This window comes from Aotus nancymaae, unplaced genomic scaffold (assembly GCF_030222135.1).
Source record: "Aotus nancymaae isolate 86718 unplaced genomic scaffold, 86718_ANA_hifiasm-v0.15.2.pri h1tg000021l, whole genome shotgun sequence".
In the NCBI taxonomy this organism is placed as follows: Eukaryota; Metazoa; Chordata; class Mammalia; order Primates; family Aotidae; genus Aotus; species Aotus nancymaae.
Genome location: NW_026988433.1, coordinates 10,490,619 through 10,517,388, shown reverse-complemented (window position 1 = coordinate 10,517,388; position 26,770 = coordinate 10,490,619). Strand labels below are relative to the sequence as shown.

Sequence of the window (26,770 nt, the reverse complement as noted above, 5' to 3'; positions counted from 1 at the left end):
TTATTTATTTATTTTTTGAGACGGCGTTTTGTCTAGGCTGGAGTGTAGTGGTGCGATCTTGGCTCATCCATCACAACCTCCGCCTTCCAGGTTCAAGGGATTCTACTGCCTCAGCCTCCCGAGTAGCTGGGATTACAGGCATGTACCACCATGGCTGGCTAAGTTTAAGTAACATTTGATTATTGGTATGTCACTTCCAGTAACCCTGATCATAATTTCTTTGAATTTTGGGGAAAAATAACTAATGTTATATTCAAAAAATAGGCAAAACTCAATATAGTTACAACATTTGCAACATTTTTACTTGCCAAATATATATATTAAGAAGTAGTCAGCTGTGTGCCATGGTACGCACTTGTGGTCCCAGCTACTTGGGAAGCTGAGGCAGAAGAATTTCTTGAGCCCAGGAGTGTGAATGAGGCTGTACTAGCTCTGGTGACACTTAAGATCATGCCACTTCACTGCAGCCTGGGCAACATAATGAGATTACCGTCTCTAAAAAAAAAATCAAAAAGAGAGAAAAGAAGCAGTCACATTTCCACATTGTACATATCTAATCTGACATTTCACCAGGGTTTCAAATAATTTAAAATTAATATTTATAAATCTTTTTCTAAATATTTGTGGTATTTTAATCAAAATATTCATCAAAGACTATTATTTTCATAATACTGGAAGAGGTCTTAAAGTTCACTGCATGTCTTTAGTGCTAGTTGCCTAAATATGCCAATTCCTCAGTAAATATTTTTGTAAGGGCTGGCACGGTGGCTCACACCTGTAGTTTCAGCATTGTGAGACAATGAGGTGGGAGGATTGTTTGAGTCTAGGAGGTTGAGACCAGCCTCAGCAACATAGGCAGACCCTGTCTCTACAACAGATAATAAATTAGCCAGGTGTGGTGGTGCTCACCTATAGTTTTTTCAGGTAAAAACTAGGTAAAAACTGGGGAGGATGAGGTGGGAGATTTGCTTGAGCCCAGGAGTTTGAGACTGCAGTGAACTGTGATTGCTTCAATTCCCTCCAGCCTGGGCAATGGAGTGAGACTCTGTCTCAAAAAAAAAAAAAAAATTTCAATAACCATGAATTCTTTTTTTTTTTTTTTTTTTTTTTTTTTTTGAGATGGAGTTTCGCTCTTGTTACCCAGGCTGGAGTGCAATGGCGCGATCTCGGCTCACTGCAACCTCCGCCTCCTGGGTTTGGGCCATTCTCCTGCCTCAGCCTCCTGAGTAGCTGGGATTACAGGCACGCGCCACCATGCCCAGCTAATTTTTTGTATTTTTAGTAGAGATGGGGTTTCACCATGTTGACCAGGATGGTCTCAATCTCTTGACCTCGTGATCCACCCGCCTCGGCCTCCCAAAGTGCTGGGATTACAGGCGTGAGCCACCGCGCCTGGCCCTGAATTATTTTTTTTAATGCATAAGAGGTTTAAATGTTGCCCAGGCTGGCCTCAAACGCCTGACCTTGCCTCCTCACATGCCAGGACAACTGGCCTGAGCCACCAAGCCTCCCAATAACCATGAATTCTAATAGTACACTGTTTTTTTCATTCTCTTCTAAACCAAGAGAGGAACTGGAAGATAAAATCTAGTTAAGTTAGAATATGTAAATATATTTTGAAATTAGTAACCTATAAAACTTACATGCTTCTACTTTGAGGAAGGCTCAGGTCTAAGAATGAAATTTGCAATTGATGTGCTGTGTTCATTTTTTTAGGGAACTGGTAATTATGCATTCTCAAAATGGGAACCAGATTCTTCCAAGAAAGGAATGACAGTTAAGAACCTTATTGATGCAGAGATTATTAAAGGTAAGTTAATGAAATTGCTTTAGGCAATTATTAGTGAGTTTTAATTTTTATGTCAGTGTACTTAGGCTGACATATGGACCATTTTACCCTACCACTCTTTGAAACAAGCCAGAATAGTCTGATGGTTGTTCATATACAGAACCATTCTTGACATGTTACAGTTGTTACTCTTCATTTAGGGAGGTTTTACTTTTTTTTTTTTTTTTCAAGAAGGAGTCTCGCTCTGTCACCCAGGCTGGAATTCAGTGACGTGATCTCGGCTCACTGCAACCTCTGCCTCCTGGGTTCAAGCGATTCTCCTGCCTCAGCCTCCCAAGTAGCTGGGATTACAGGCATGTGCCACGTTGCTTGACTAATGTTTGTATTTTTAGTAGAGACGGGGGTTTCACTGTGTTAGCCAGGATAGTCTTCATCTCCTGACCTCATGATCCACCTGCCTCGGCCTCCCAAAGTATTGGGATTACAGGCGTGAGCCACTGTGCCTGGCTGGTTTTAACATTTTAGTGATCACCTAACAGAAATAGAGACAGGAATAAATGAAAATGGGAACTAGTAATTATATAGTTTTGCCTTTCTGTAAATATGTTAGTTTACTGTTTAGATATATGAAACATTGAAATAAAATCCTTAGACATCTTATTTTCTCTTTTGTAGGTGCAAAGAAGTTCCAGCTGATAGACAATCTACTTTTTGTTCTTGATACTGATGTATGTTTCTTGTTTCTCGTTTAATGTTTTTACTTGATGCCATGTTTTACAACAAAAATGTTGTCAGACTTACAAAGGCAAGGGTTTTAGTTAGGGTGTATTACTATCTTCTGTACTATGCTTTATTTCAGTATATGCATCAAAAAGTTGATCGTGAAATATAAATTTTTTTTTTTTTTGAAACAGGCTTTTGCTCTTGTTGCCCAGGCTGGAGTGCAATGGGACTGTCTCAGCTCACTGCAACCTCCACCTCCTGGGTTCAAGTGATTCTCCTGCCTTAACCTTCCAAGTATTTGGGTTTATAGGTGCCCACCTCCATGCTAGGCTAATTTTTTGTATTTTTTGTAGAGATGGGGTTTCATCACGTTGGCCAGGTTGGTTTCAAACTCCTGACTTAAGTGAGGCTGGTTTTGAACTCCTGACTTCAGGTGATCCATCCACCTAAGCATCCCAAAGTGCTGGGATTACAGTTGTGAACCACTGCACCTGGCCTACATGTCTTCCTAATGATTAAAAATGTACATTTCAGGCCATGCGTAGTGGCTCACGCCTGTAATCCCAGCACTTTGGGAGGCTTAGGTGGGTAGATCACCTGAGGTCAGGCGTTCAAGACCAACCTCGCCAACATGGTGAAACCCAGTCTCTACTAAAAATATAAAAAATTAGCTGGGGTTGGTGGTGGGCGCCTGTAATCCCAGCTGTTCAGGAGGCTGAGGCAGGAATATCGCTTGAACCCAGGAGGCGAGGTTGCAGTGAGCCAAGATTCCACCACTGCACTCTGTCCTGGTGACAAGGGTGAAGCTTCATCTTAAAAAAAAAAAAAAAGACATGTAAATGAAATGCCTTTATTGCAGAACGTGCTGAGTTTATGGGATATTTACACTCTAACTCCTGTATGGAACTGGCCCTGTCTTCACATAGAAGAGTTTCTTCTTACTACAGAAGCAGATTCTCCTTCGTCAGTCACATGGTATGTTAGGACTATGGATAGTAGTCATTTCCCTTCTGTTGGCACCAGGTTTCTTGTCATGTTTTGTTCAGATTATTTATTATGTTCTGCATTTTAAACAACACTCAAACAGTCTGACAGAGTTAAGACTGATTTATTGTTTGGAAAATTCATTGGGAATAAGTAGGCAATATGAACCTCCAAGTGATTGTGTTAGAAACTGTCACTCTGGTGAATAAACATGCAGAAATGGAGTACAGTGTCTACTACCATGTACATTTTATTTTTTATGCAAGAGTGTCACTTTAACTTAGTTTACTATGTCTTGCAATTGGCAAGGCATACTTTTTAAAATTGACAGATAACATGGTATGTTTTTGTTGTGTAAAAGCTTATTTGAATTATTTAAAGCTTCTTTTATCTTTTAGGCAAGGAATTACGAATCTCAAATTAATAGCTCTGATAGCTACAGCTAATAAGAAGGTATTGGAAAATTTTATATCATGCTCGTCCATATTATGTGTTAAAAAAAGCATTAGCTAATACAAAAGTAAATGTTAAATAGTACAGCGTATTAGCTCTTAGTTCACACAGAAACTTGACAATCAGAAATAGTCCTGCAGAACTCTTTTTTATTTTATTTTTTTATTTTTTTATTTTTTGAGACAGAGTTTCGCTCTTGTTACCCAGGCTGGAGTGCAATGGCGCGATCTCGGCTCACCGCAACCTCCGCCTCCTGGGTTCAGGCAATTCTCCTGCCTCAGCCTCCTGAGTAGCTGGGATTACAGGCGCGCGCCACCGTGCCCAGCTAATTTTTTGTATTTTTAGTAGAGACGGGGTTTCACCATGTTGACCAGGATGGTCTCGATCTCTTGACCTCGTGATCCACCCGCCTCGGCCTCCCAAAGTGCTGGGATTACAGACGTGAGCCACTGTGCCCGGCTCTTTTTTTTTTTTTTTTTAAAGATGGGGTTTCACCATGTGGGTGAGGCTGGTCTTGAACTCCCTACCTCAGGTGATCTGCCCGCCTTGGCCTCCAAAGTGCTTGGATTACAGGCATGAGCCACCATGCCTGGCCTAGAACTCTTTTTTTCCCATTTAAAATAAAAAGTTATAAATCTTGACTGATTGTTTCTTTTGAGAGGAGAAACTCTGTCTCAAAATAAATAAAATAAATCATACAGTAACAAACTTATAAATGCTTACGTTTTGCATGGAGCTTTATACCATGTGTTTTATTATTTATTTATTTATTTATTTATTTATTTTGAGACATAGTCTCACTCTTTCACCCAGACTGGAGTGCAGTGGCGCAATCTCGGCTTACCACAATCTCTGCCTCCAGGTTCCAGCAATTAACCTGCCTCAGCCTCCTGAGTAGCTGGAATTACAGACATGCACCACCACACCTGGCTAATTTTTTGTACTTTAGTAGAGATGGGGTTTTGCCATGTTGCCCAGGCTGGTCTCAAACTCCTGAGCTCAGGCAACCCGCCTGCCTCAGCCTCCCAAAGTGCTAGGATTACAGGCATGAGCCACTGTGCCCCACCGCTCCCATGTGTTTTAATCTGCTTTTAATTGTGACATGCTGTTTTGTGTTTGCAGGTTTAAATTGATCTGCTAAATTAATTGCTCTGCTGTTTTTCTTAGATGAAAAACCTCATGGTTTATTCATTACCTACAATGGAAATACTGTATTCTTTGGAAGTATCTAGCGTTTCTTCTCTGGTCCAAACAGGAATTAGTGCAGTAAGTTTATTTGCATTTTAAAGTATTTTTTTAACTACTTTTTTCTTTATCCAGTATCTAATAAGGGATCACTGAAAGCCTTAATAACTAAGCTAAGCATTAGTGGAAACTAGTGGAAACTTGGATAAGTCTCAGGTTTTTAGCTACATTTATTAATAGAGATCCTCAAATATAACTATTTGTCCAAGGTTAGTCATCATATTAAAAAAAAAAGAAAAGAAAATTAATCAAGTAAAACACCAGTCATCTGCTTATTCTTTCTTGTTTCTCTACAGGAAGTATAAATCATAATGGGAGGTGGAGGCTATTGCTCTTACATATTTATGTAACTAATTTTCATATTTATGTAACTAATTTTTGTATTTTAAAGAATATTGTAACACATTTATTTCATTTTTTATACACACACTGTATTTTTCCAAACCATTTAGAAATTACTTGTAGACATCATGACCTGTCATGCCTAAGTCTTCAGCAGGTATCTCCTAAAAATAAGGACATTCTTCTACAATGCAATTACCACACTCAAAAAATGTAACATAAATACAGTACTATTTACTATAAACTCTTCTCAATTCAAATTTTACCAATTGGGCCAATTACTTTAATGCTATTTTTTTTTCATTATTCATGATTTGTAGGGAGCCAGCCCTACATCACCTGTAGGTACCCCAAGTTTGGTGGCAATAAAAGGAATGAAAAAAAGACAGATTAAGAGTGACAGTGGGACCAGGGAGCCATCAGTTTATTACTTTGGAGGAGGCAGTGAAGGCCCAGAACTCTGATCATCCACACTATTTATTGATTACAATCACTTTGATCTATAGGGTAGGGGTGGAGTGATGGTGGAGTGAATCAGTGAGCCAGAAGTGAATCAGTGAGCCGGAACTGGTGTGTCATTCTAAGGATTGATAACAGTGGTGGTTTGGGAGTTTCACAAAACAAGAACATGTGGTTATCTTTAGCTTATTATCTATGTACAGCTGATGGAACACGGGCCTTACAAGGAGCCTACAAGTCTGGCTATGTCATAATGCTACGAAGGGGTTTTACATCCTTGAGCACAATATTTATGGTAACAGAGCCTAGGTCACCCTGCACCGGAACATGAGGCATGGAGAGGCTTTCCTCCTCAGAGGCCTCCTGTGGCCTTCCACAGTTTGTTATTCCTTGTTTATGTTACTCATAGCCAATTTAGGCATTCTGTAAGTCCTTTCTCCTTTGCTGCTTTTCCCAACAATGATCTAGTCAAGAATCACTCATCAAATTTAGTTGTCATGGTCATGTGGTAGTCTGATGTAGAACTATTAGTTCCCTAATTTTTTTTTTTTGAGACAGGGTCTTACTTTTTTGCCCAAGCTGTAGTACAGTGGTGCAATTATAACTCACTACAGCCTCCAACTCCTGGGCTTGAGTGAGCCTCCTGAATAGCTGGGACTACAGGTGTGCACCACCAGGCCTGGCTAATTTTTTATTTTTTGAGACGGAGTTTTGCTCTTGTTGCCCAGACTGGAGTGCAGTGGCACGATCTCTGCTCACCACAACCTCCGCCTCCCAGGTTCAAGAGATTCTCCTGCCTCATCTTCCTGAGTAGCTGGGATTACAAGGAATACGGCTAATTTTGTATTTTTAGTAGAGACGGGATTTCTCCATGTTAGTCAGGCTGGTCTTGACCTCCTGACCTTAGGTGATTCACCCACCTTGGCCTCTCAAAGTGCTGGAATTACAGGCATGAGTTATTGTGCCCACCCCTGGCTAATTTTTAAATTTTTGGTAGAGAGGCATTCTCACTGTGTTTCCTGGGTTAGACTCAAGCTCCTGGGCTCAAGTGAGCTTCCTGGCCTGGCTCTCCAAAGTGCTGAGATTACTTGTGTGAGCCATCACATCCGGCCCATTTTTTTGTCTTTTAAGACATTGACATTTTTGAAGAGTCCCACCCTGTGGTTTTGTAGAATGTCTCTCTATTTGGATTTATTTGATTGTTTCACCATGATTAGATTCATGTTAAGCTTTTTTGGCACAAATACTGCACAGGTAATACTGTTTTCTAAACACATCACATTAAGGGGCTCATGGTATCCATTTGTCCTGTTATGGGTGATTTTAAATTTGATCATTTGGTTAAGGCAGTTCTGTTAGATTTCTCCATTTGTAAAGTGTTTTTACCTTAATAGTTAATAAGTAACCTGTGTGATATTATTTTTAGTCTGTGGGAATTTTTTTTCCTAGCCTTTTTTTCCTGGTGTTTTTTTTTTTTTTTTTCTTAAATTTTTGTGGGTTCATAGTAGGCATGTATATTTATGGGATACCCAGTTTTAAAATCCACTGATGGATAATTTATGCCTAGACTAGTAGTTACTCTAGTAATTATAAAATACATTGCTCTTATATTGGAATTTTAATCATGTTTTTGTTGTTATTGTAGGATACCATATACCTTTTAGAAGGAATTTGCAAAAATGATCCAAAGTAGGTCATGTTTTATCATGTTAAGTAATAGCTACATTAAATTTTACATATTAATATTAAAAGCCAAGTGCATTTATAGTGAAAACTTTTTCCAGATTGTCTGAAGACTCGGTCTCTGTGTTAGTACTCAGATGTCTTACAGAAGCTTTACCAGAAAACAGGTAAATTCTCATTTTCTTTTAAGCTTTACCCTTTAGTTAATAACTTAAATTCCCTGATTAATAAGCATTTAACAAAGTTTTTTTTCCAACTTATCAGATTGAGTCGGTTACTTCACAAACACAGATTTGCTGAAGCTGAGAGCTTTGCAATTCAGTTTGGACTAGATGTTGAGGTAATCATTCATGTATTAATTTGTTCACCAAACAAGCATTTGCTCATGTGCTAGAGGCTTAGGGGACAGACATGTAAAACATAATTGGAATTTACTGTGAATAGGCCTGTAATTAAGATATGAGTGAAGTCAAGTAGAGATTCATAGGAAAGAGTGACCCACAGTGGGGCAGAAAGATGTCATTGAGGAGGTTGTTTTTAGATCAGGTCTTTTTTTTTTTCTTGAGGTGGAGTCTTGCTCTGTTGCTTAGGCTGGAGTGCAGTGGTGCAATTTTGGCTCACTGCAAACTCCGCCTCCTGGGTTCAAGTGATTTTTCTGCCTCAGTCTCTTGAGTAGCTAGGATTACAGGCATGCATGACCATGCCGGCTAATTATTTTATTTTGTTTTATTTTTTTGAGACGGAATTTCTCTCTTGCTGCCCAGGCTGGAATGCAATAGCACAGTCTCGGCTTACTGCAGCCTCCACCTCCTGGGTTCAAGTAATTCTTCTGCCTCAGCCTCCTGAGTAGCTGGGATTGCAGGCATGTGCCACCACGCCTGGCTAATTTTGTATTTTTTTTTTTTTTAGTAAAGGCAGGGTTTCTCCATGTTGGTCAGGCTGGTCTCGAACTCCCAACCTGAGGTGATCCACCTGCCTCGGCCTCCCAAAGCTTTGGGATTACAGGCGTGAGCCACTGCACCTGTCCTAATTTTTATATTTTAGGTAGAGATGGGATTTTACCATGTTGGCCGGGCTGGTCTCAAACTCCTAACCTCGTGATATGCCCGCCGTAGCCTCCCAAAGTGCTGGGATTACAGGCATGAGCCACTGTGCCTGGCCTCAGGTCAGGTCTTGAAGGTGTTCCAGACAGATCATGGAGGGGAAGGGATTCTGGGTACTAGGTCAGCATGGATAGAATGAACAGGACTTGTGATGCTTCAGGAAGTCCTACTGATTAGGTAAGGACTAGAGTGTAGGTTATATGGACAGCAGAGCAAAAGATGATGATGCAGAAGTAGGGGCCTTTGTCACCCAGGCTGGAGTACAATGGGGCAATCACAGCTTACTGCAGCTTTGACCTCCCAGGCTCAAGTAATCCTCCTGCCTCAGCCTCCCAAGCGGCTGGGACTGCAGGTGTATGCCACCATGCCCAGCTAATTTTTAAACTTTTTGTAGGGACAGGGTTTTACTGTGTTGCCCAGGCTGGGGTTGAATTCCTGGGCTCAAGAGATCTGTCTACCTTGGCCTCCCAAAGTTGTGAGATTACAGTCCCAAGCCACCAATTCTGGCCAGGAGTGAGAGTTGATTTTGCAGGTGAGAGGAACCTACTGACAGTTTTAAGCAGGAGAGTATCTTGATTAGGTTGTCATTTTGGAAAGACAGAATTGTTTGGAGAGGGGTAAGTGCATTGGGACTAAGCATCTTTCTCTAGGAGACCTGAACCTGGGCAATGAAGTATAGATACAGGTGAGAGAGAAGGCTGATAACAGAGGAATATAGGCCGGGTGTGGTGGCTCACACCTGTAATCTCAGCACTTTGGGTGGCTAAGGCGGGCAGATAACCTGATATCAGGAGTTCAAGACCAGCCTGAGCAATATGGCAAAACCTATTGGGAAGCCGAGGTGGGCGGATCACAAGCTCAGGAGATCGAGACCATCCTGGCCAACATGGTGAAACCCCATCTCTACTAAAAATATAAAAATCAGCTGGGCGTGGTGGCGCGCGCCTGTAGTCCCAGCTACTCAGGAGGCTGAGGCAGGAGAATTGCCTGAACCCAGGAGGCGGAGGTTGCAGTGAGCCGAGATTGTGCCACTGCACTCCAGCCTGGCATCTGGTGGCGGAGTGAGACTCTGCCTCAAAAAAAAAAAAAAAAAAAAAAAAATGGCAAAACCTAAAAATACTCTACTAACAATACAAAAATTAGTCAGGTGTGGTGGCGCATGCCTGTAGTCCCAGCTACTCAGGAGGCTGAGGCAGGAGAGTTGCTTGAACCTGGGAGGTGGAGGTTACATTGAGCAAAGATCATGCTACTGCACTCCAGCCTGGGCAACAGAGCAAGACTCTGTCTCAGAAAAAAATAAAAGAGAGAGGAATGTAGAGGGTAGAATCAGCAGGACTTAGTGATCAAATGGAAGGAAGGTCAGGAGACTTAAGGTCGACTTGCTGAACTGTGGCTCATCATACACATTGGGTGATGATGGCATAATATAAAATGAGGAATGGGTGTGGGAGACCAGGTTAGGGACAAAAGATGAAAAGTTCTTTATGAAAATTGGATGTGAACTGAGCATAGTGGTGCATGCTGGTAGTCCTTGCTGCTCAGGAGGCATGGGCAGGAGGATTCCTTGAGTCCAGGTGTTTGAGGCTATAATGCAATATGACTGGCCTGTTAATAGCTACTGCACCCCAGCCTGGGCATCATAGTGAGCCTCTCTCTCATCTCTCAATTAAAAAAAAAATTGGATGTGAGCGATCTGGTGAAATAGGGATGTCTGGTGGGAAGTTGAGGAGTGGCCTAAGCTGCCTCCAAAGGTGGGAGACACCAGTGTAATGGCTCAGACCACTCCAGCAAATGCAGAGAGTAAAAAGAGATCTGAGGATGTGATTTGGGGGTAGTAGCATATGAGGGTTAGAGGAGGAAGGGTTATACACATATTTGAGAAGAAATGAGAGAGGAAAACTGTAAGAATGTGTGATTATAGAAGCCAAGGAAGCAGTAAGTTTTAAATGTACTGGGGAGTGATCAGTAGTTTCAAATACTACAGAGAAGATCAAGTATAAAAGCTGAAAGATGTCTGGAGGATGCAGCAATTAGGTCATTGATAATCCTTGAAAAGTTAGTTTTTGGGGAAGTAATGAAAGAGAAAGTCTGATTGTAGTTGGTTAAATAATTAATATTTACTGGCTGGGCACGGTGGCTTATGCCTGTAATCCCAGCACTTCGGGAGGCCGAGGTGGGTGAATTGTCTGAGCGCAGGGTTCCAGACCAGCCTGGGCAACATAGTGAAACCCTGTCTCTACTGACATACAAAAAAAAAAAAATTAGCTGGGCATGGTGGTGTGCGCCTGTAGTCCCAGCTACTTAGGAGGCTGAGGAAAGATAATTGCTTGAATCCAGGAGGCAGAGGTTGCAGTGAGCTGAGATTGCACCACTGCACTCCAGCCTGGGCAACAGAGCAAGACTTCATCTCCAAAAAAAAAAAAAAAGAATTAATATTTACTAAGTCGGTGCTTGCTATTCATGTGTTTATTTTAAAAATACAGTGTTTTAAAACATACAAAATAATTCTTTAAAAATATATACATATATACATACGTATATATAAATACATACATATATGTGCATGTAAATACATACATATATATATGTATGTATTTTTTGTAAAGATGAGGTTTTACCATGTTGGCCAGGCTGGTCTTAAACTCCTGACCTCAACTGATCTACCCGCCTCAGCGTCCCAAGGTGCTGGGATTACAGGCGTGAGCCACTGGGCCTGGATGAAAAATATATATATATTTTTATATATGTTTTGTAGAGATAGGATCTTGCTATATTGCCCAGGCTGGTCTTGAACTCTCCTGACTTCAAGTGATCCTCCCTCTTTGGGCACCCAGTGCTGGGATTATAGGCCTGAGCCACCATGTCCAGCAAGAATAATTCTGTGTATTTAGAAATGTATATGAGTTAAGAGGCAAAGGAAGTAATAGAATAAGTACTAAATATAAAAATAATGTATACTTCTGGTTGGGGAAGGAGGATGATGTATTTAGGAAGAAAACAGTGGGATCTGAAACTATTGGTAACATCTGCTTTTTTTTTTAAGCTAAGGGTGATGAGTATATTACTATTATAGTATTTATAATTTACACTATTACCTTTTTGAACATCTGAAAGATTTTAGAACTAATGTAATCCCAGCTCTTTGAGAGGCCAAGGCAGGTGTATTACTTGAGGTCAGGAGTTCAAGACCAGCCTGGCCAACATGGTGAAACCCTGTCTCTACTGAAAATACAAATTGTAGCTAGGCATGGTGGTGGGTGCCTGTTGTTCAAGTTACTCGGGAGGCAGAGGCAGGTAAATCGCTTGAATGAGAATGCAGAGGTTGCAGTGAACCAAGATTGCACCACTGCACTCCAGCCTGGACAACTGAGCGAGACTCTGTCTCAAAAAAAAAAAAAAAAGAAAAAGAGAAAACAAGAATAATTGTACATATTTTCGAGGTGCAATGTGGTGCTTTTATACATTTACATTGTGCAGTGACTAAAGCTAACTAACATATTTGTCACCTCACTTATCTTTTTTTGTGGTTAGAACATTTAAAACCTACTTTTTTTTTTTAGCTTTTTTTTTCTTTTTTGAGACGGTCTTGCTTTGTCTCCCAGACTGCAGTTCAGTGGTGCAATTTTAGCTCACTGCAACCTCTACCTCCAGGGTTCAAGTGATTCTCGTGCTTCAGCCTCCTCAGTAGCAAGGATTACAGACGCACACCACCATGCCTGGCTAATTTTTTGTACTTTAGTAGAGACGGGGTTTCACCATGTTGCCCAGGCTGGTCTCGAACTCCTGAGCTCAGGCAATCCGCCTGCCTTGGCCTCCCAAAGTGCTAGGATTACAAGTGTAAGCCACCACACCTGGCTCTTTTAGCAATTTTGAAATATACATTATTACTAACTATAGTCATTATAGACCTCTGAAACTTATTCCTCCTTCTAACTGAAGGTTTACAGCCTTGGAACATCTCTGACACCTCTGTATCCCTCAATCCCTTCCCCTGGGCTCTAGTTATCGCCATTCTGTTCTCTACTTTTATGAGTTTGACTGTTTCAAGATTTTACATGTAAGTGAGATCATACAGTATTTTTCTTTCTGTGTCTGACTTATCTCACGTAGCATAATGTCCTTCAGGTTTATCGATATTGGTGCAAATTACAGATTTTCCCTTTTTTTTTTTAAATATACAGGATCTTACCATGTTGCCCAGGCTGACCTCGAACTCCCAGTCTCAAATTATCATCCCGCCTTGGCCTCCCAAACAGGCTGGTGCTACATGCAGCTTCTAGACCAAACAATATTTTATTGTGCAAATATACCACATTTTCTTTATTCACTTATCTGTTGATGGATAGCAGCTTCTAGACTGAACAATATTTTATTGTGCATCTTTATTCAATTATCTGTTGATGGATATGTAGATTTCATATCTTAGCTCATATGAAGCTGTTAGTAAGTGTGCTGCTTGACATGTTTAATAAGGGCTCAACATAAATGCTTCCATACCTGCTAATCTGGATTATCTGTCAGATATTTAAATGTTACTTTCTCCAAATCTTATTCCTGGAGCGCATGAGGATTCACCTTTTTCATAGTAGTTTGTCTTACTCAGCTTACTGTGAGAATAAGCCATCCTCTGGTATTATTGTACTTCAAATTGCTTGATGTGGCATGTTTATATTACAGCCTGTTTACAAGGTCAAGTCAAATCATATATTAGAGAAACTGGCTTTGAGTTCTGTGGATGCCAGTGAACAGACTGAATGGCAACAACTTATAGACGACGCTAAGGAAAATCTACATAAAATCCAGGTATGTTTTCCTTGTCATATACCGGAATACTGAGATTTATGTGTTGATCAACATTAGGTTGCCTTACTGTGTCTGGCATTTGTGAAACAGGACGATGAATTTGTGGTGAATTACTGCCTGAAGGCTCAGTGGATAACCTATGAAACCACTCAAGAGATGCTGAATTATGCCAAAACCAGGGTAGGTTCATTTTTTTGTATTTTGGGTTTTTTTTTTTGGTGGGGACAATTTGCTTTAATCTCTCATAATTTTACCACCTCAAATATATTTTTTCCTCCTATCCTCTATGTGTATCATTAATAAAAAAGTTTTTATAACAGCTTTATGGAGATAATTCATGTCCTGTACAATTCACCTATTTAAAGTATACAGTTCAGTGGTCTTTAATATATTCATTGAGTTGTGCAAGCATCATCGTCAATTTTAGAACTTTTAAACCTCTCCAAAAAAGAACCTCTATCTCAGGCCAGATGCGGTGGCCCACACCTTAATCCCAGCACTTTGGGGGGCCAAGGTGGGTGAATCACCTGAGGTCAGGAGTTCGAGACCAGCCTGGCCGACATGGTAAAATCCCATCTCTACTAAAAATATAAAAATTAACTGGGTGTGTGGCATGCACCTGTAGTTCCTGCTATTTGGGAGGCTGAGGCAACGAGAATCGCTTGAAGCTGGGAGACGGAGGTTGTGGTGAGCTGAAATTGCACCACTGCACTCCAGCCTGGGCGACAGAGTGAGACTTTGTCTGAAAAAATGAACTTAGGGCTGAGTTCAGTGGCTCAGACCAGTAATCCCAGCAATTTGGGAGGCCATCGCGGGTGGATCACCTGAGGTAAGGAGGAGTTCAAGACCAGCCTGGCCAACATGGTGAGACTCTGTCTCTACTAAAAATACAATAATTAGCCAGACATGGTAGTGCACACCTGTAATCCCAGCCACTCGGGAGGGTGAGGCGGGAGAATTGCTTGAACCCAGGAGACGGAGATTGCAGTGAGCCAAGATCATGCCACTGCACTCCAGCCTGGGTGACAGCCTGAGACTTTGTCTCCAAAACAAAACAAAAGTTAAATTACATTGGCTGGGTGCGGTGGCTCATGCCTGTAATCCCAGCATTTTGGGAGGCCAAGGCGGGTGGATTGCAAGGTCAAGAGATTGAGACCATCCTGACCAAAATGGTGAAACCCCATCTCTACTAAAAATACAAAAATTAGCTGGGCGTGGTAGCACGTGCATGCAGTCTTAGCTACTCGAGAGGCGAGGCAGGAGAATTGCTTGAACCTGGGAGGTGGAGGTTGCAATGAGCTGAGATTGTGCCACTGCATTCTAGCCTGACGACAGAGTGAGACTCTGTCTCAAAAATAAAAAAGAAAAAAACCAAATTAAAAAGTTTAAATGGCCAGGCACAGTGGGTCATGCCTATAATTCCAGTAGTTAGGGAGGCAGAGGTGGGCAGGTCACCTTAGCTCAAGAGTTCAAGACCAGTCTGTACAACATGGTGAAACCCCATGTCTACTAAAAATATAAAAATTAGCTGGGCGTGGTGGTGTCCTCCTGTAATTGCAGCTACTCAGTAGGCTGTGGCAAGAGAATCTCTTAAACCTGGGAGGCAGAGATTGCTGTGAGCCAAAACTGTGCCACTGCACTCCAGCTTGGGCGACAGAGAGAGACTCTGTATCAAAAAGAAAAAGAAAAAAAAGAGAACCTCTATGCCATTAATAGTCATTCCCCATTCCTGCAGTCCCCCAGCTTCAGGAAAACACTAATTTACCTCCTGTCTCTCTAGATTTGCCTATTCCGGACAGTTCAAATAAATGGATTCATATATGTGTCCTTCGTGTCTGATTTCTTTCACTTAGCATAATATTTTCAGGGTTCATTCATGCTGTGGCATGTGTCAGTGCTATATTTTTATTGCCAAATAATATCCTATTTTATGGATATACCACATTTCGTTTCTCCATTTATCAATTGATGGACATTTGGGTTATTTCTACTTTTTTCCCCAATTTTGTTTTTGTTTTGTTAAAAAAATATATAACATGAAATTTACCATCTTAACCTTTTTTAAAAAAAAATTATTTTATTTTATTTTTGAGAGAGAGTCTCACACTATTGCCCAGGCTGTAGTGCAGTGGCGTGATCTCTGCTCACTGCAGCCTCTACCTCCTGGGTTCAAGTGATTCTCCTGCCTCAGCCTCCCAAGTAGCTGAGATTAACCACACCTGGTTAGTTTTTGTATTTTAGTAGAGACGAGGTTTCACCATGTCAGTCAGACTGGTCTCGAATTCCAGACTGCAAATGATCTTCCTGTCTCGGCCTCCCAAAGTGCCATGATTATAGGTGTGAGCCACTGCATCCTGCCTATCTTAACCATTTTAAAATTTAGTCATATTAAATATATTTATAATCACATGCAACCATCATCCAACTCCCCAAATATTTTCATCTTTATGAAACTGATACTCTGCCCATTAAACACTGACTTCCTATTTCCCCGTCTCCCCGGGCCCTGGCAAACCATTTGCTGTCTACGTATATAGTTTTGACTACTATAAGTACTTTGTATTATATGGAATCATACAGTACTTGTCTTTTGTTACTGGATTATTTCACTTAGCATAATATCCTCTAGGTTCATTTATGTTGCAAATGACAGAATTTCTTTCCTTTTTGTTTATCCATGGTCCCTGACTCTGACCCTAAACCTGACTTATTTCCACATTTTTGCTGCTGTGCATAATGCTGCTATGAACATGGGTGTACAGATGTCTATTCGAGCCCCTCTTTCAGTTCTTTGGAGTATATACCCAGAAGTGGAAATGTTGGGTCATATCCTGATTCTCTTTTTTTGAGACAGAGTCTTACTGTTGCCCAGGCTAGAGTGCAGTGGCGTGATCTTGGTTCGCTACAACCTCCGCCCCTCCCACCCACCACTCCCCAACTCAAGTGATTCTCTCCCTTCAGCCTCTCAAGTAGCTGGGATTATAGATGTGTGCCACCACGCCCAGCTAATTTTTGCAGTTTTAGTGGAGACAGGGTTTCACCATGTTGGCCAGGCTGGTCTCGAACTCCTGACCTCAGGTGATCTGCCGCCCACCTTGGCCTCCCAAAGTGCTGGGATATCAGGCATAAGCCACCACATCGGTCCCTAATTCTCTCTTTAATTTTTTTAAGGAACCATATTAGTTTCCACAGTGACTGTGCCATTTCACTTTTTCAGCCACACTGCGTGAATGTTCCAGTTTCTCCACATCTTTGCTGATACTTTTTGTTTTTGAGACAAAGTTTTGCTCTCACCCAGGATGGAGTGCAATTGTAATGCATTGCAGCCTCAAACTCTTGGGCTCAAGCAATCCTCCTACCTCAGACTTTCAAGTGTTGAGATACTGGGCCAAGTGCAGTGGCTGTAATCCCAGCACTAATGGACGTAAGGTGGGAGGGTAAGTTCTTTTTTGAGACGGAGTCTTGCTCTGTTCCCTAGGTTGGAGTGCAGTGACTCAATTTCAGCTCACCGCAACCTCCCCCTTCTGGGTTCAGGTGATTCTCCTGCCTCAGCCTCCCAAGTAGCTGGGACTACAGGTATGTGCTACCATGCCCAGCTAATTGTTTGTATTTTTAGTAGAGACGGTTTCACTATGTTGGCTAGGCTGGTCTCCTGACCTTGTGATCTGCCCGCCTCAGCCTCCCAAAGTGCTGGGATTACAGGCATGAGCCACCTCGCCTGGCTGGAGGGTAAGTTTTGATACTGTTTGTGTATATTAGTTTGTCTTATAGCTAAGAAATTATTTTTTAAAAGTGGATTCTTTGCTGGGCGCAGTGGCTTATGCCTGAAATCCCAGCACTTTGGGAGGCCCAGGCAAGCAGATCACTTGAGGTCAGGAGTTCGAGAGCAGCCTGGCCGATATGGTGAAACCCCATCTCTACTAAAAATACGAAAAATAATTAGCTGGATGTGGTGGCGCATGCTTGTAATCCCAGCTACTTGGAAGGCTGAGGCAGGAGAATTGCTTGAACCCATGAGGCAGAAGTTGCAGTGAGTGGAGATTCCATCGCTGCACTTCAGCCTGGATGACAGAGCAAGACCCTGTCTCAAAATAATAATAAAAATAATAATAAAGATAAAATACAAAATGGTTTCTTTTCCTGTCATAGACCTTTTTTTACATGCAATTTTTGTGATTGCAAATAATGGCATTTTTGCAATGACCTATGAGTATTGTTGCTATTTTTTTATTTTTATTTATTATTTTTTATTTGAGATGGAGTCTCATGTTGTACCCCAAGCTGGAGTGCAGTGGCATCATTTCGGCTCACGGCAAGCTCAGTCTCCTGGGTTCAAGGGATTCTCGTGCCTCAGCCTCCTTAGTAGCTGGGACTACAGGCACGTGCCACCATGCCTGGCGAATTTTTTTGTATTTTAGTAAAGACAGGGTTTCACCGTGTTGCCCAGAGTCATCTCGAACTCCTGAGGTCAGGCAATCCACTTGCCTCAGGCTCCCAAAGTGCTTGGATTACCGGCGTGAGCCAGCGCCCCCAGCCAAAAGCATTACTTTTTTAAAAAAGTCACTTCTTTATACTTTAATATTCATTTCACACTTAAATGCAATTTGTTAAAAATTTTTTTTGTTTTTGCTGTGCCTGGTGGCGGGCGCCTGTAATCTCAGCTACTTGGGAGGCTGAGGCAGGGGAATCGCTTGAACCCAGGTGGCGGAGGCTGAGATGAGCCGAGATTGCGCCATTGCACCCCAGCTTGGACAACTAGAGCGAAATCTCAAAAGAAAAAATTTTTTTTTTATTCATAAAAAACCCATCTTTTAGGAAATAGCTAATAGTAGATTTTCTTCTAACTGTATTTCTTATTATTCTTAGCTTTTGAAGAAAGAAGATAAAACTCTTCTCATTTATTCTGATGGCTTGAAAGAGGTAATTACATTAGATGTATAGGTTAATATGTGGGTGAATATACCTTTATAATATGTTTTCTATTCAAGATAGGCCCATATTTTATCAAGAGCAAGTTGTTTTAATACCTTAGTTTTCTTATCTGCAAAATGATAATTCATTTTGGGATCAAAGGAAATAATTCCTATAAACTGTTGTGCATAGTACCTGGTACCTGCTAAACATTCAAATGAAGATAAACTGTGATGATGATTATGATGGTGCCAAAATACATGTGTGTGTGCATGTGTGCATATAGACATTTACATTCTTAGTTCAAAGTAAATATTGTAATCCAGCTGGATTTGGCCATGAGAACTTAGAAATCAGTGAGAAAACTGATTTTAAAGAGTACCTATAGGCTGGGCTTGGTGGCTTACGCCTGTAATCCCAGCACTTCGGGAGGCTGAGGTGGGTGGATCACCTGAGGTCAGGAGTTCAAGACCAGCCTGACCAATATGGTGAAACCCTGTCTCTACCAAAAATACAAAAATTAGCTAGGAGTGGTGGCAGGTGCCTGTCATCCCAGCTGCTTGGTGGCTGAGGCAGGAGAATAACTTGAATTTGGGAGACAGAGGTTGCAGTGAGTCGAGGTTGCACCACTGCACTCCAGCCTGGCTACAAGAGTGAAACTCTGTCTAAAAAAAAAAAGAGTACCTATAATTAATGTGTGTGTGTCTTTATAATTGGATGTAATTGGAAATTTTTAATCTCGTATTTTGTGTGTGTATGTGTATGTGTGTGTTTGTATGTGTGTTAAATAAAGGAAGTCCTATGGGAACTGAGTTGTGATGTGAGATAAAATGTGAATGTGTATTCACATGTGAAATGTAATGATTAATTTTTAGTGTTTTTAAATTTCAATATTATTGCATATAAATTCAGATTATTAAATTACTTTTTCTTCAGGTGCTAAGAGCACATGCAAAATTGACTACCTTTTATGGAGCATTTGGACCAGAAAATTTCAGGTGTGTATATTTCCTGTTAAAATTTTTTAGGCCAGGCATGATGTCTCACACCTGTGATCCCAGCATTTTGGAAGGCAGAGGCGGGGGGTATCACCTGAGGTCAGGAGTTCGAGACCAGCCTGGCAACATGGCGAAATTTCGTCTCTACTAAAATGCAAAAAGGAGCCAGGCGTGGTGGTAAACACCTGTAATCTCAGCTACTAGGGAGGCTGAGACAGTAGAGTTGCTTTAACTCGGGAGGTGGAGGTTACAATGAGCCGAGATCACACCACTGCACTCCAGCCTGGGCAACAGCACAAGACTTGATCTCAGAACAAAAAAAAATTTTTTTTTAGATTATAAGTTACATAGAAATTTTGAATGTCATAAAAGCTGTAGCATTCCTCTTCGTGATTTGTGTTTCTATTAGGGGGGTGTTGAGTGATGGAAAATACTGTCTTTCCAGCAACAAAACAGGCCGAACATCCTTGTCGTCATTCCTTTTTTTTTTTGAGACAGGGTCTTGCTCTGTTACCAAGTTAGAGTACGGTGGCACAATCATAACCCACGGCAGCCTCAACTTCTTAGGCTCAGTAAAAATCTAGCTATTATGGATAAATTAAGTATTTGGTTCCTTATCTTCAAAGAAGTAAACTCTCTTAAAACCATTTCTGGCTGGGTTCAGTGGCTCACACCTGTAATCCCAGCACTTTGGGAGGCCGAGGTGGGCAGATCACGAGGTTAGGAGTTTGAGCAACAGAGTGAAACCCCCATCTCTACTAAAAATAGAAAAATTATCAGGGCATGGTGGTGCGCACCTGCAATCCCAGCTACTTGAGAGGCTGAGACTGGAGAATTGCTTGAACTTCGGAGGTGGAGGTTGCTGTGAGCTGAGATTGTGCCACTGCACTCTGGCATGGGCAACAGAACAAGATTCTGTCTCAAAAAAAAAGAAATTCTAAGTTGTGGCTGGGCGTGTAGCTCATGCCTGTAATCCAGCACTTTTGGAGGCCTAGGTGGGTGGATCATGAGGTCAGGAATTCGAGACCAGCGTGGCCAACATGGTAAAACCCTGACTCTGCTAAGGATACAGAAATTTCCATGCACCTGTAATATCAGCTATTCGGGGAAGGCTGAGGCAGGAGAATCACTTGAACCTGGGAGGCAGAGGTTGCAGTGAGCCAAGATGATGCCATTGCACTCCAACCTGGGGGACAGGGTGAGACTCTATCTTAAAAAAAAAAAAAGGAAAACCATTTCTAAGTTTCAAGATGTCTAAGATTATATAGATTTTTATGGATTCTGTAGCTGACATTACTATTTAACAGTAATAATTATGTCATATATAATACAAAACATTGCTTATATTGCAAGGCATAATAGAGCAATTTCGTGTAGAACAGCTACTCCAAGACACCCTATAACCCGCAGCTCCCAGGTCATTCTGTGTGAGCTCAAGAAGCTGCTCCAAGGCAGCCCTAATTGTTTGCCTTTCTAGCAGTAAATTTACCTAGGACATTTTTTCACTAGGCCACCCTATCAGTGAGAGAGGTAGATCTTCATATGTGTAAGTTCATCTTTTCCATCCTATTGATTAATAGCCATAAAAATTGGATTTACTTATATTTTACTTAGTGAAAATCTTACCTCTTTAGAATGATCTGGCTCTTTTTGTAATGCCAGTCGTGGCTCATGCTTGTAATTCCAGCTACTTGGGAGGCTGAGGCTTGAGAATTTCTCGAACCAATGAGATAAAGGTTGCAGTGAGCCGAGATTTTAACTTCACTGTATCCTGGGCCACAAAGTGAGACTTCGTCTCAAAAAAATAAAATACAATAAAAATGCCTGTAATCCCATCTATTCAGGAGGCTGAGGTGGGAGGATTGCTTGAGCCCAGAAATTCAAGTCCAGCCTGAGCAACAAAGTGAGGTCACATCTCCAAAAAGCAAAAACAAGAATGAAAAATAATTATTTCTACATGTAGTGATTATCTGAGGAAGGCCCCACAAAAAGCTGCATGGCTCTGGGGAAGATGACAGGAGTTGTAGGATCTAAGATAAGAAGGAAATGTACTTTGCACTGTTTTTAACTTTACGAAGAACAAAACTAATTAAAATGCATATAAAAATATGCACTTAAAAGGTATAACCTTAATTTTTTTTAAACTAACTTTTTTCCCTTCTTTGTCTATTCAGTGGCAGTTCTTGGATTGAATTTCTAAATAATGAAGATGAACTTAAAGATATTTTTTTACAGCTAAGAGAAGGAAACCTTGTTTGTGCACAGTACCTTTGGCTTCGACATCGGGTAACATGTTTCACATTTTTTCCTTAACAGCTTTGTAGCTCCTGAGTTAGGTGATTGAATCAATGTTGGAAGCTAGCAGAGCGCAAGTGTGACTGGGTGATGGGGTGTTTTTTGATTGGTTCCTAAAATATGACTTGCTTTTGTTTGCAAAGGGCAAGGGGATAAAAAAGACTTTGCCCCTTGGCCAGGCACATTGGCTTACTCCTGTAATCCCAGCACTTTGGGAGGCCAAGGAAGGTGGATCACTTAAGGTCGGGAGTTCGAGACTAGCCTGGCCAACATGGTGAAACACTGTCTCTACCAAAAATACAAAAATTAGCTGGGCATGGTGGCATGTTCCTGTAGTCCCAGCTACTCAGGAGGCTGAGGCAGGAGAATTTCTTGGACGTGGGAGGTGGAGGTTGCAGTGAGCCAAGATCATGCCATTGCATTCCAGCCTAGATGACAGAATGACACTCTGTCTCAGAAAAAAGAAAAAAAAAGAGACTTTTCCCAGAGAAAATTGTCCTCTAATGATATTAAATCAGAAGAAGTACTATGTACTGTGAGGATACAGTATAACCTTATTTTATCCAATCATTAAGAGTCTAGATTCTTAGGAGCTAAATGATGAGAACACATGGATGCATAGAGGGAAACAGCACACACCGGTGTCTTTCTGAGAGTGGAGGGTGGGAGCAGAGAAAGGATCAGGAAAAATACCTAAATAATTAATAGGCTTAATTGCTGGGTGATGAAATAATTTGTACGACAAACTTTCTTGACACAAGTTCACCTACACTTATACCACAAACCTACACTTACACCACTGAACTTCAAATGAAAGTTAACCAAAAAAGAGTCGTCTAACTCCTAATCTTAGCTCAAAAGGCAACATATTATTACGTGATTTATTAGTGGGCTTTTTTTTTTTTTTTAAGATGGGGGGTTTCACCATGATGGCCAGGCTGGTCTTGAACTCCTGACCTCAGATGATCCACCCACCTCGACCTCCCAAAGTGCTGGGATTACAGGCATGAGCCACCGCGCCTGGCCTATTAGTGGGCTTTCTAATGTAGCATTGGTGGAGAAGATGTTGCTACTGCAGCTTAGATTGTAGGAAAAGATTTCCCCTTGAAATTGCTTGTCTCTATCCCCATAAGGTTGGCCTAGATGGTCAACTAATGATCCAAAAAGTCATAACTTGTCGTGATGCCATTAATGGCAGCATTGCTTGTTAGAATTCCTACTGTCACCTCCAGTTAAGTTTTCCTTAGAATACTCTCTTTGCTGGTTCCTCTGCAACATGATAAATTATTTGACACTCAGTGCTATGACATTTCATGCACTACACAGCTCCCAGCTAGAATCATTTGCACAGTGTAAATCTCCTTTAGTGCTCATTATTAAATCAATAGGCTATTCCTTAAAATCACTTCCTAAAATGTCTTTGTCAAACATGTGGGAGGCTTTTGGTTTAAATTTGTCAGATATTAATTTCTCACTCCTTAAAATTTAGGCAAACTTTGAAAGCAGATTTGATGTGAAAATGCTGGAGAGCTTGCTCAATTCAATTTCTGCACCAGTCTCTTTGCAAAAGCTGTGCCCATGGTTTAAAAATGATGTGATTCCATTTGTAAGAAGGACTGTGCCTGAAGGACAGGTGAGTTGTCTTAAGTATTTCCACTCTTGAGCACTTTATTTCATATTTTACATTAGGTCATTGAAGATTAAGTCACGTTAACACCAGTTAGTTGAACAGTTAGTTAACTAACACCAGTGTTAATTAAAGTGTCTCTTAAAAGACAATCATGATGGTTCAGAATGAGATTCTGTCATTTGCAACAATGTGGATGGAACTGGAGATTATTATGTTAAGTGAAATAAGCCAGGCACAGAAAGACAAACATTGTATGTTCTCACTTATTTGTGGGATCTAAAAATCAAAACAGTTGAACTCATGGACATAGAGAGTAGAAGGATGGTTCCCAGAGGCTTGGAAGGGTTGTGGGGTCATCAGGGAAAAGTGGGTATGGTTAATGGCTATAAAAGAAATATTTAGAAAGAACAAAGCGGGGTATGGTGGCTCATACCTGTAATCCCATCACTTTGGGAGGCTGAGGTGGGTGGATCACCTGAGGTTAGGAGTTTGAAACCAACCTGACCAACATAGCGAAACCCTGTGTCTACTAAAAATATGAAAATTAGCCGGGCATGGTGGCATGTGCCTATAATCCCAGCTACTTGGGAGTCTGAGGCAGGAGAATTGCTTGAACCCAGGAGGTTGCAGTGAGCCGAGATCGACCGATTGTACTCCAGAAGGAGCATGACTGAAACTCTATATCTTAAAAAAAAAAAAAAAGAATGAATAAGACATACTCTTTGATTGCACAACAGAATGACTATAGTCAATAATAACTTAATTCTACATTTATTGCTTATAGCCATTACTGGAAAATTTAAAAAAAATTCTACATTTAAAAATAACTAAAAGAGGCTAGGTGCAGTGGCTCAGGCCTGTAATCCTAGCACTTTGGGAGGCCAAGGCAGGCAGATCACGAGGTCAGGAGTTCAAGACCAGCCTGGCCAATGTGGTGAAACCTCGTCTCTGATAAAAATACAAAAATTAACCGGGAATGGTGGTGAGCACCTGTAGTCCCAGCTACTCGGGAGGCTGAAGCAGAAGAATCACTTGAACCTGGGAGGGGAAAGATGTAGTGAGCCAAGACTGAACCACTGCACTCCAGCCTGAGAGACAGAGGAAGACTCCGTTTCCAAAAAAAAAAAACTAAGAGTGTAATTGGATTGTTTGTAACACAAAGGGGATGGATACCCTATTCTCCATGATGTGATTATTTCACATACCATGCCTGTATTAACACATCTCATGTACTCCACAAGTATGTACACCTGATGTGTACCCACACACACACAAAAAAATCGTAGATAAGACGTTTATGGGCAAAATAAATTTCTAAAGGAATAAAAGAAAATCATGGAGGTTTTTAGTTACATCAGTGATTATCCATTAAGAATTTTGTTTTTAAATGATCTGTTTCAGGTAATTCTTGCAAAATGGTTGGAACAAGCAGCCAGGAACCTTGAATTAACTGATAAGGTAATACTGATCTAATTAACAGTAAAAAGGCATTTTTCACACTTCCAACAGCATAAAACATTGTTTTGAACTGTCTGTAATATTTTTTAAAGGCAAATTGGCCAGAAAATGGACTTCAGTTGGCAGAGCTATTTTTCACAGCAGAAAAACCAGATGAGTTGGGATTGGCATCTTCTTGGCGTTGGATTTCCTTGGTATGATGTGGAAAGCAGATTTTTAGTAATGAAACAGTCAGTTTACCTGAAAGGGTTTGTCTGCATGTATGTGAAGTATCTGGAAATATATCATCTTCTTTCTGGTTTTTTGTTCTTTGTTTTGTGCCTTTCAAATCCACATGAAGGAAAATTGGATTTTTTTCTTTCTGATATTTGTGTTACAACTTCAACCTGTTTTATTTATTTATTTTTGAAACAAGGTCTCACTCTGTTGCCCAGGCTGGAATGTAGTGGTGCAACATTCCAGCTCACTGCACCCTCAACTTCCTGGGTTCAAATGATCTTCCAACCTCAGCCTCCTAAGTAGCTGGGACTACCTGTGCGCATCACTACACCTGACTGATTTTTGTGTTTTTTGTAAAGACAAGGTTTTGCCACGTTGCCAAGGCTGGTCTTGAACTCCCGGGCTAAGCGATCCAGCCACCTGGGCCTCCCAAAGTGCTGGGATTATAGGTGTGAGCTATGGTGCCCAGCCCCCTCAACCCATTTTTTGTTTGGTTGTTTGAGCTGGAGTCTCACCCTGTCGCCCAGGCTGGAGTGCAGTGGTGCAATCTCAGCTCACTGCAACCACCACTTCCTGGGTTCAAACAATTCTGTCTCAGCCTCCCATATAGCTGGGACTTAAGGTACCCACCACCATTTCCGGCTAATTTTTTTGTATTTTTAGTAGAATCAGGATTTCAACAATTTGGTCAGACTGTTCTTCAAACTCCTGACCTCAAATTATTCACCCTCCTGGGTCTCGCAAAGTGCTGGGATTATAGGTGTGAGCTATTGCATCTGGCCCCCCTCAACTTATTTTAATGAACACTTTTTCTCTGTTGAACCAACCAGAAGGGGAACTATATAAATATTCTGCTAAGTGGTATAATTGAGATTTTCTGCATTAGCAGCATTTGACAGTCCTTTGAAAAATAAATCTTGGCTTGGCACTGTGGCTCATGCCTGTAATCCTAGCACTTTGGGAGGCCAAGGTCGGTGGATCATTTGAGGTCAAGAGTTCGAGACCAGCCTGATCAACATGGTGAAACCCTGTCTCTGGTAAATATACAAAAAAAAATAGGCATGGGGGTGGGTGCCTGTAGTCCCAGCTATTTGAGAGCCTGCAGCAAAAGAATTGCTTAAACCTGGGAGGCAGAGGTTTCAGTGAACCGAGCATGACTCCATCTCCAAAAAAAAAAAAAGAAAAAAATTAATCTTTTCTTTTTTGAGACAGTCTTGCTCTGTTCCTCAGGCTGGAGTACAGTGGTGAGATCTTGGCTCACTGCAACCTCCCACTCCTGGGTTCAAGCAATTCTCCTGCCTCAGCCTCTCAAGTAGCTGACTACAGGTGTGTGCCACTACATCTGGATAATTTTTGTATTTTTAGTAGAGACAGGATTTCACCATGTTCGCCAGACTGGTCTTGAACTCCTGACCTCAGGTGATCCGCCCTCTTTGGCCTCCCAAAGTGCTAGGATTACAGGCTTGAGCCACCTCACCTGGCCTAGTATTAGTTTTCAAAGGTTCTATCATCTATCGAGTCAACTTTTCTATATAGGAGCTTTTTCCTCTTGCTGTAAAACATTGTTTTTATCTGTTCCCTGTTGGTTAACTTTTATCAATATTGAAGGTTGTGTTCCTTGTATATAATTTTAGGAAATGTTATACCTTTATATCTGGTTGTGATATATAATCTC

General features: G+C 41.2%; 1 protein-coding gene across 4 annotated transcripts in view; it reads left to right on the top strand.

The window, feature by feature from the left end:
• The window catches only part of KNTC1 (kinetochore associated 1), a 102,982-nt gene that overhangs the window by 16,229 nt on the left and 59,983 nt on the right, over nucleotides 1-26,770 (top strand). For all 4 annotated transcript variants that reach the window (XM_021669930.2, XM_012447185.3, XM_012447183.3 and 1 more), the window contains exons 9-24: nucleotides 1,717-1,810; nucleotides 2,465-2,517; nucleotides 3,372-3,487; nucleotides 3,895-3,949; nucleotides 5,117-5,215; nucleotides 7,641-7,684; nucleotides 7,780-7,845; nucleotides 7,943-8,018; nucleotides 13,459-13,584; nucleotides 13,675-13,764; nucleotides 18,451-18,504; nucleotides 19,432-19,493; nucleotides 21,668-21,779; nucleotides 23,278-23,421; nucleotides 24,820-24,876; nucleotides 24,969-25,070. In XM_021669930.2, coding sequence (XP_021525605.2) covers nucleotides 1,717-1,810; nucleotides 2,465-2,517; nucleotides 3,372-3,487; nucleotides 3,895-3,949; nucleotides 5,117-5,215; nucleotides 7,641-7,684; nucleotides 7,780-7,845; nucleotides 7,943-8,018; nucleotides 13,459-13,584; nucleotides 13,675-13,764; nucleotides 18,451-18,504; nucleotides 19,432-19,493; nucleotides 21,668-21,779; nucleotides 23,278-23,421; nucleotides 24,820-24,876; nucleotides 24,969-25,070 — 1,350 coding nt within the window. The remainder of the gene's footprint in view (nucleotides 1-1,716; nucleotides 1,811-2,464; nucleotides 2,518-3,371; nucleotides 3,488-3,894; nucleotides 3,950-5,116; nucleotides 5,216-7,640; nucleotides 7,685-7,779; nucleotides 7,846-7,942; nucleotides 8,019-13,458; nucleotides 13,585-13,674; nucleotides 13,765-18,450; nucleotides 18,505-19,431; nucleotides 19,494-21,667; nucleotides 21,780-23,277; nucleotides 23,422-24,819; nucleotides 24,877-24,968; nucleotides 25,071-26,770) is intronic.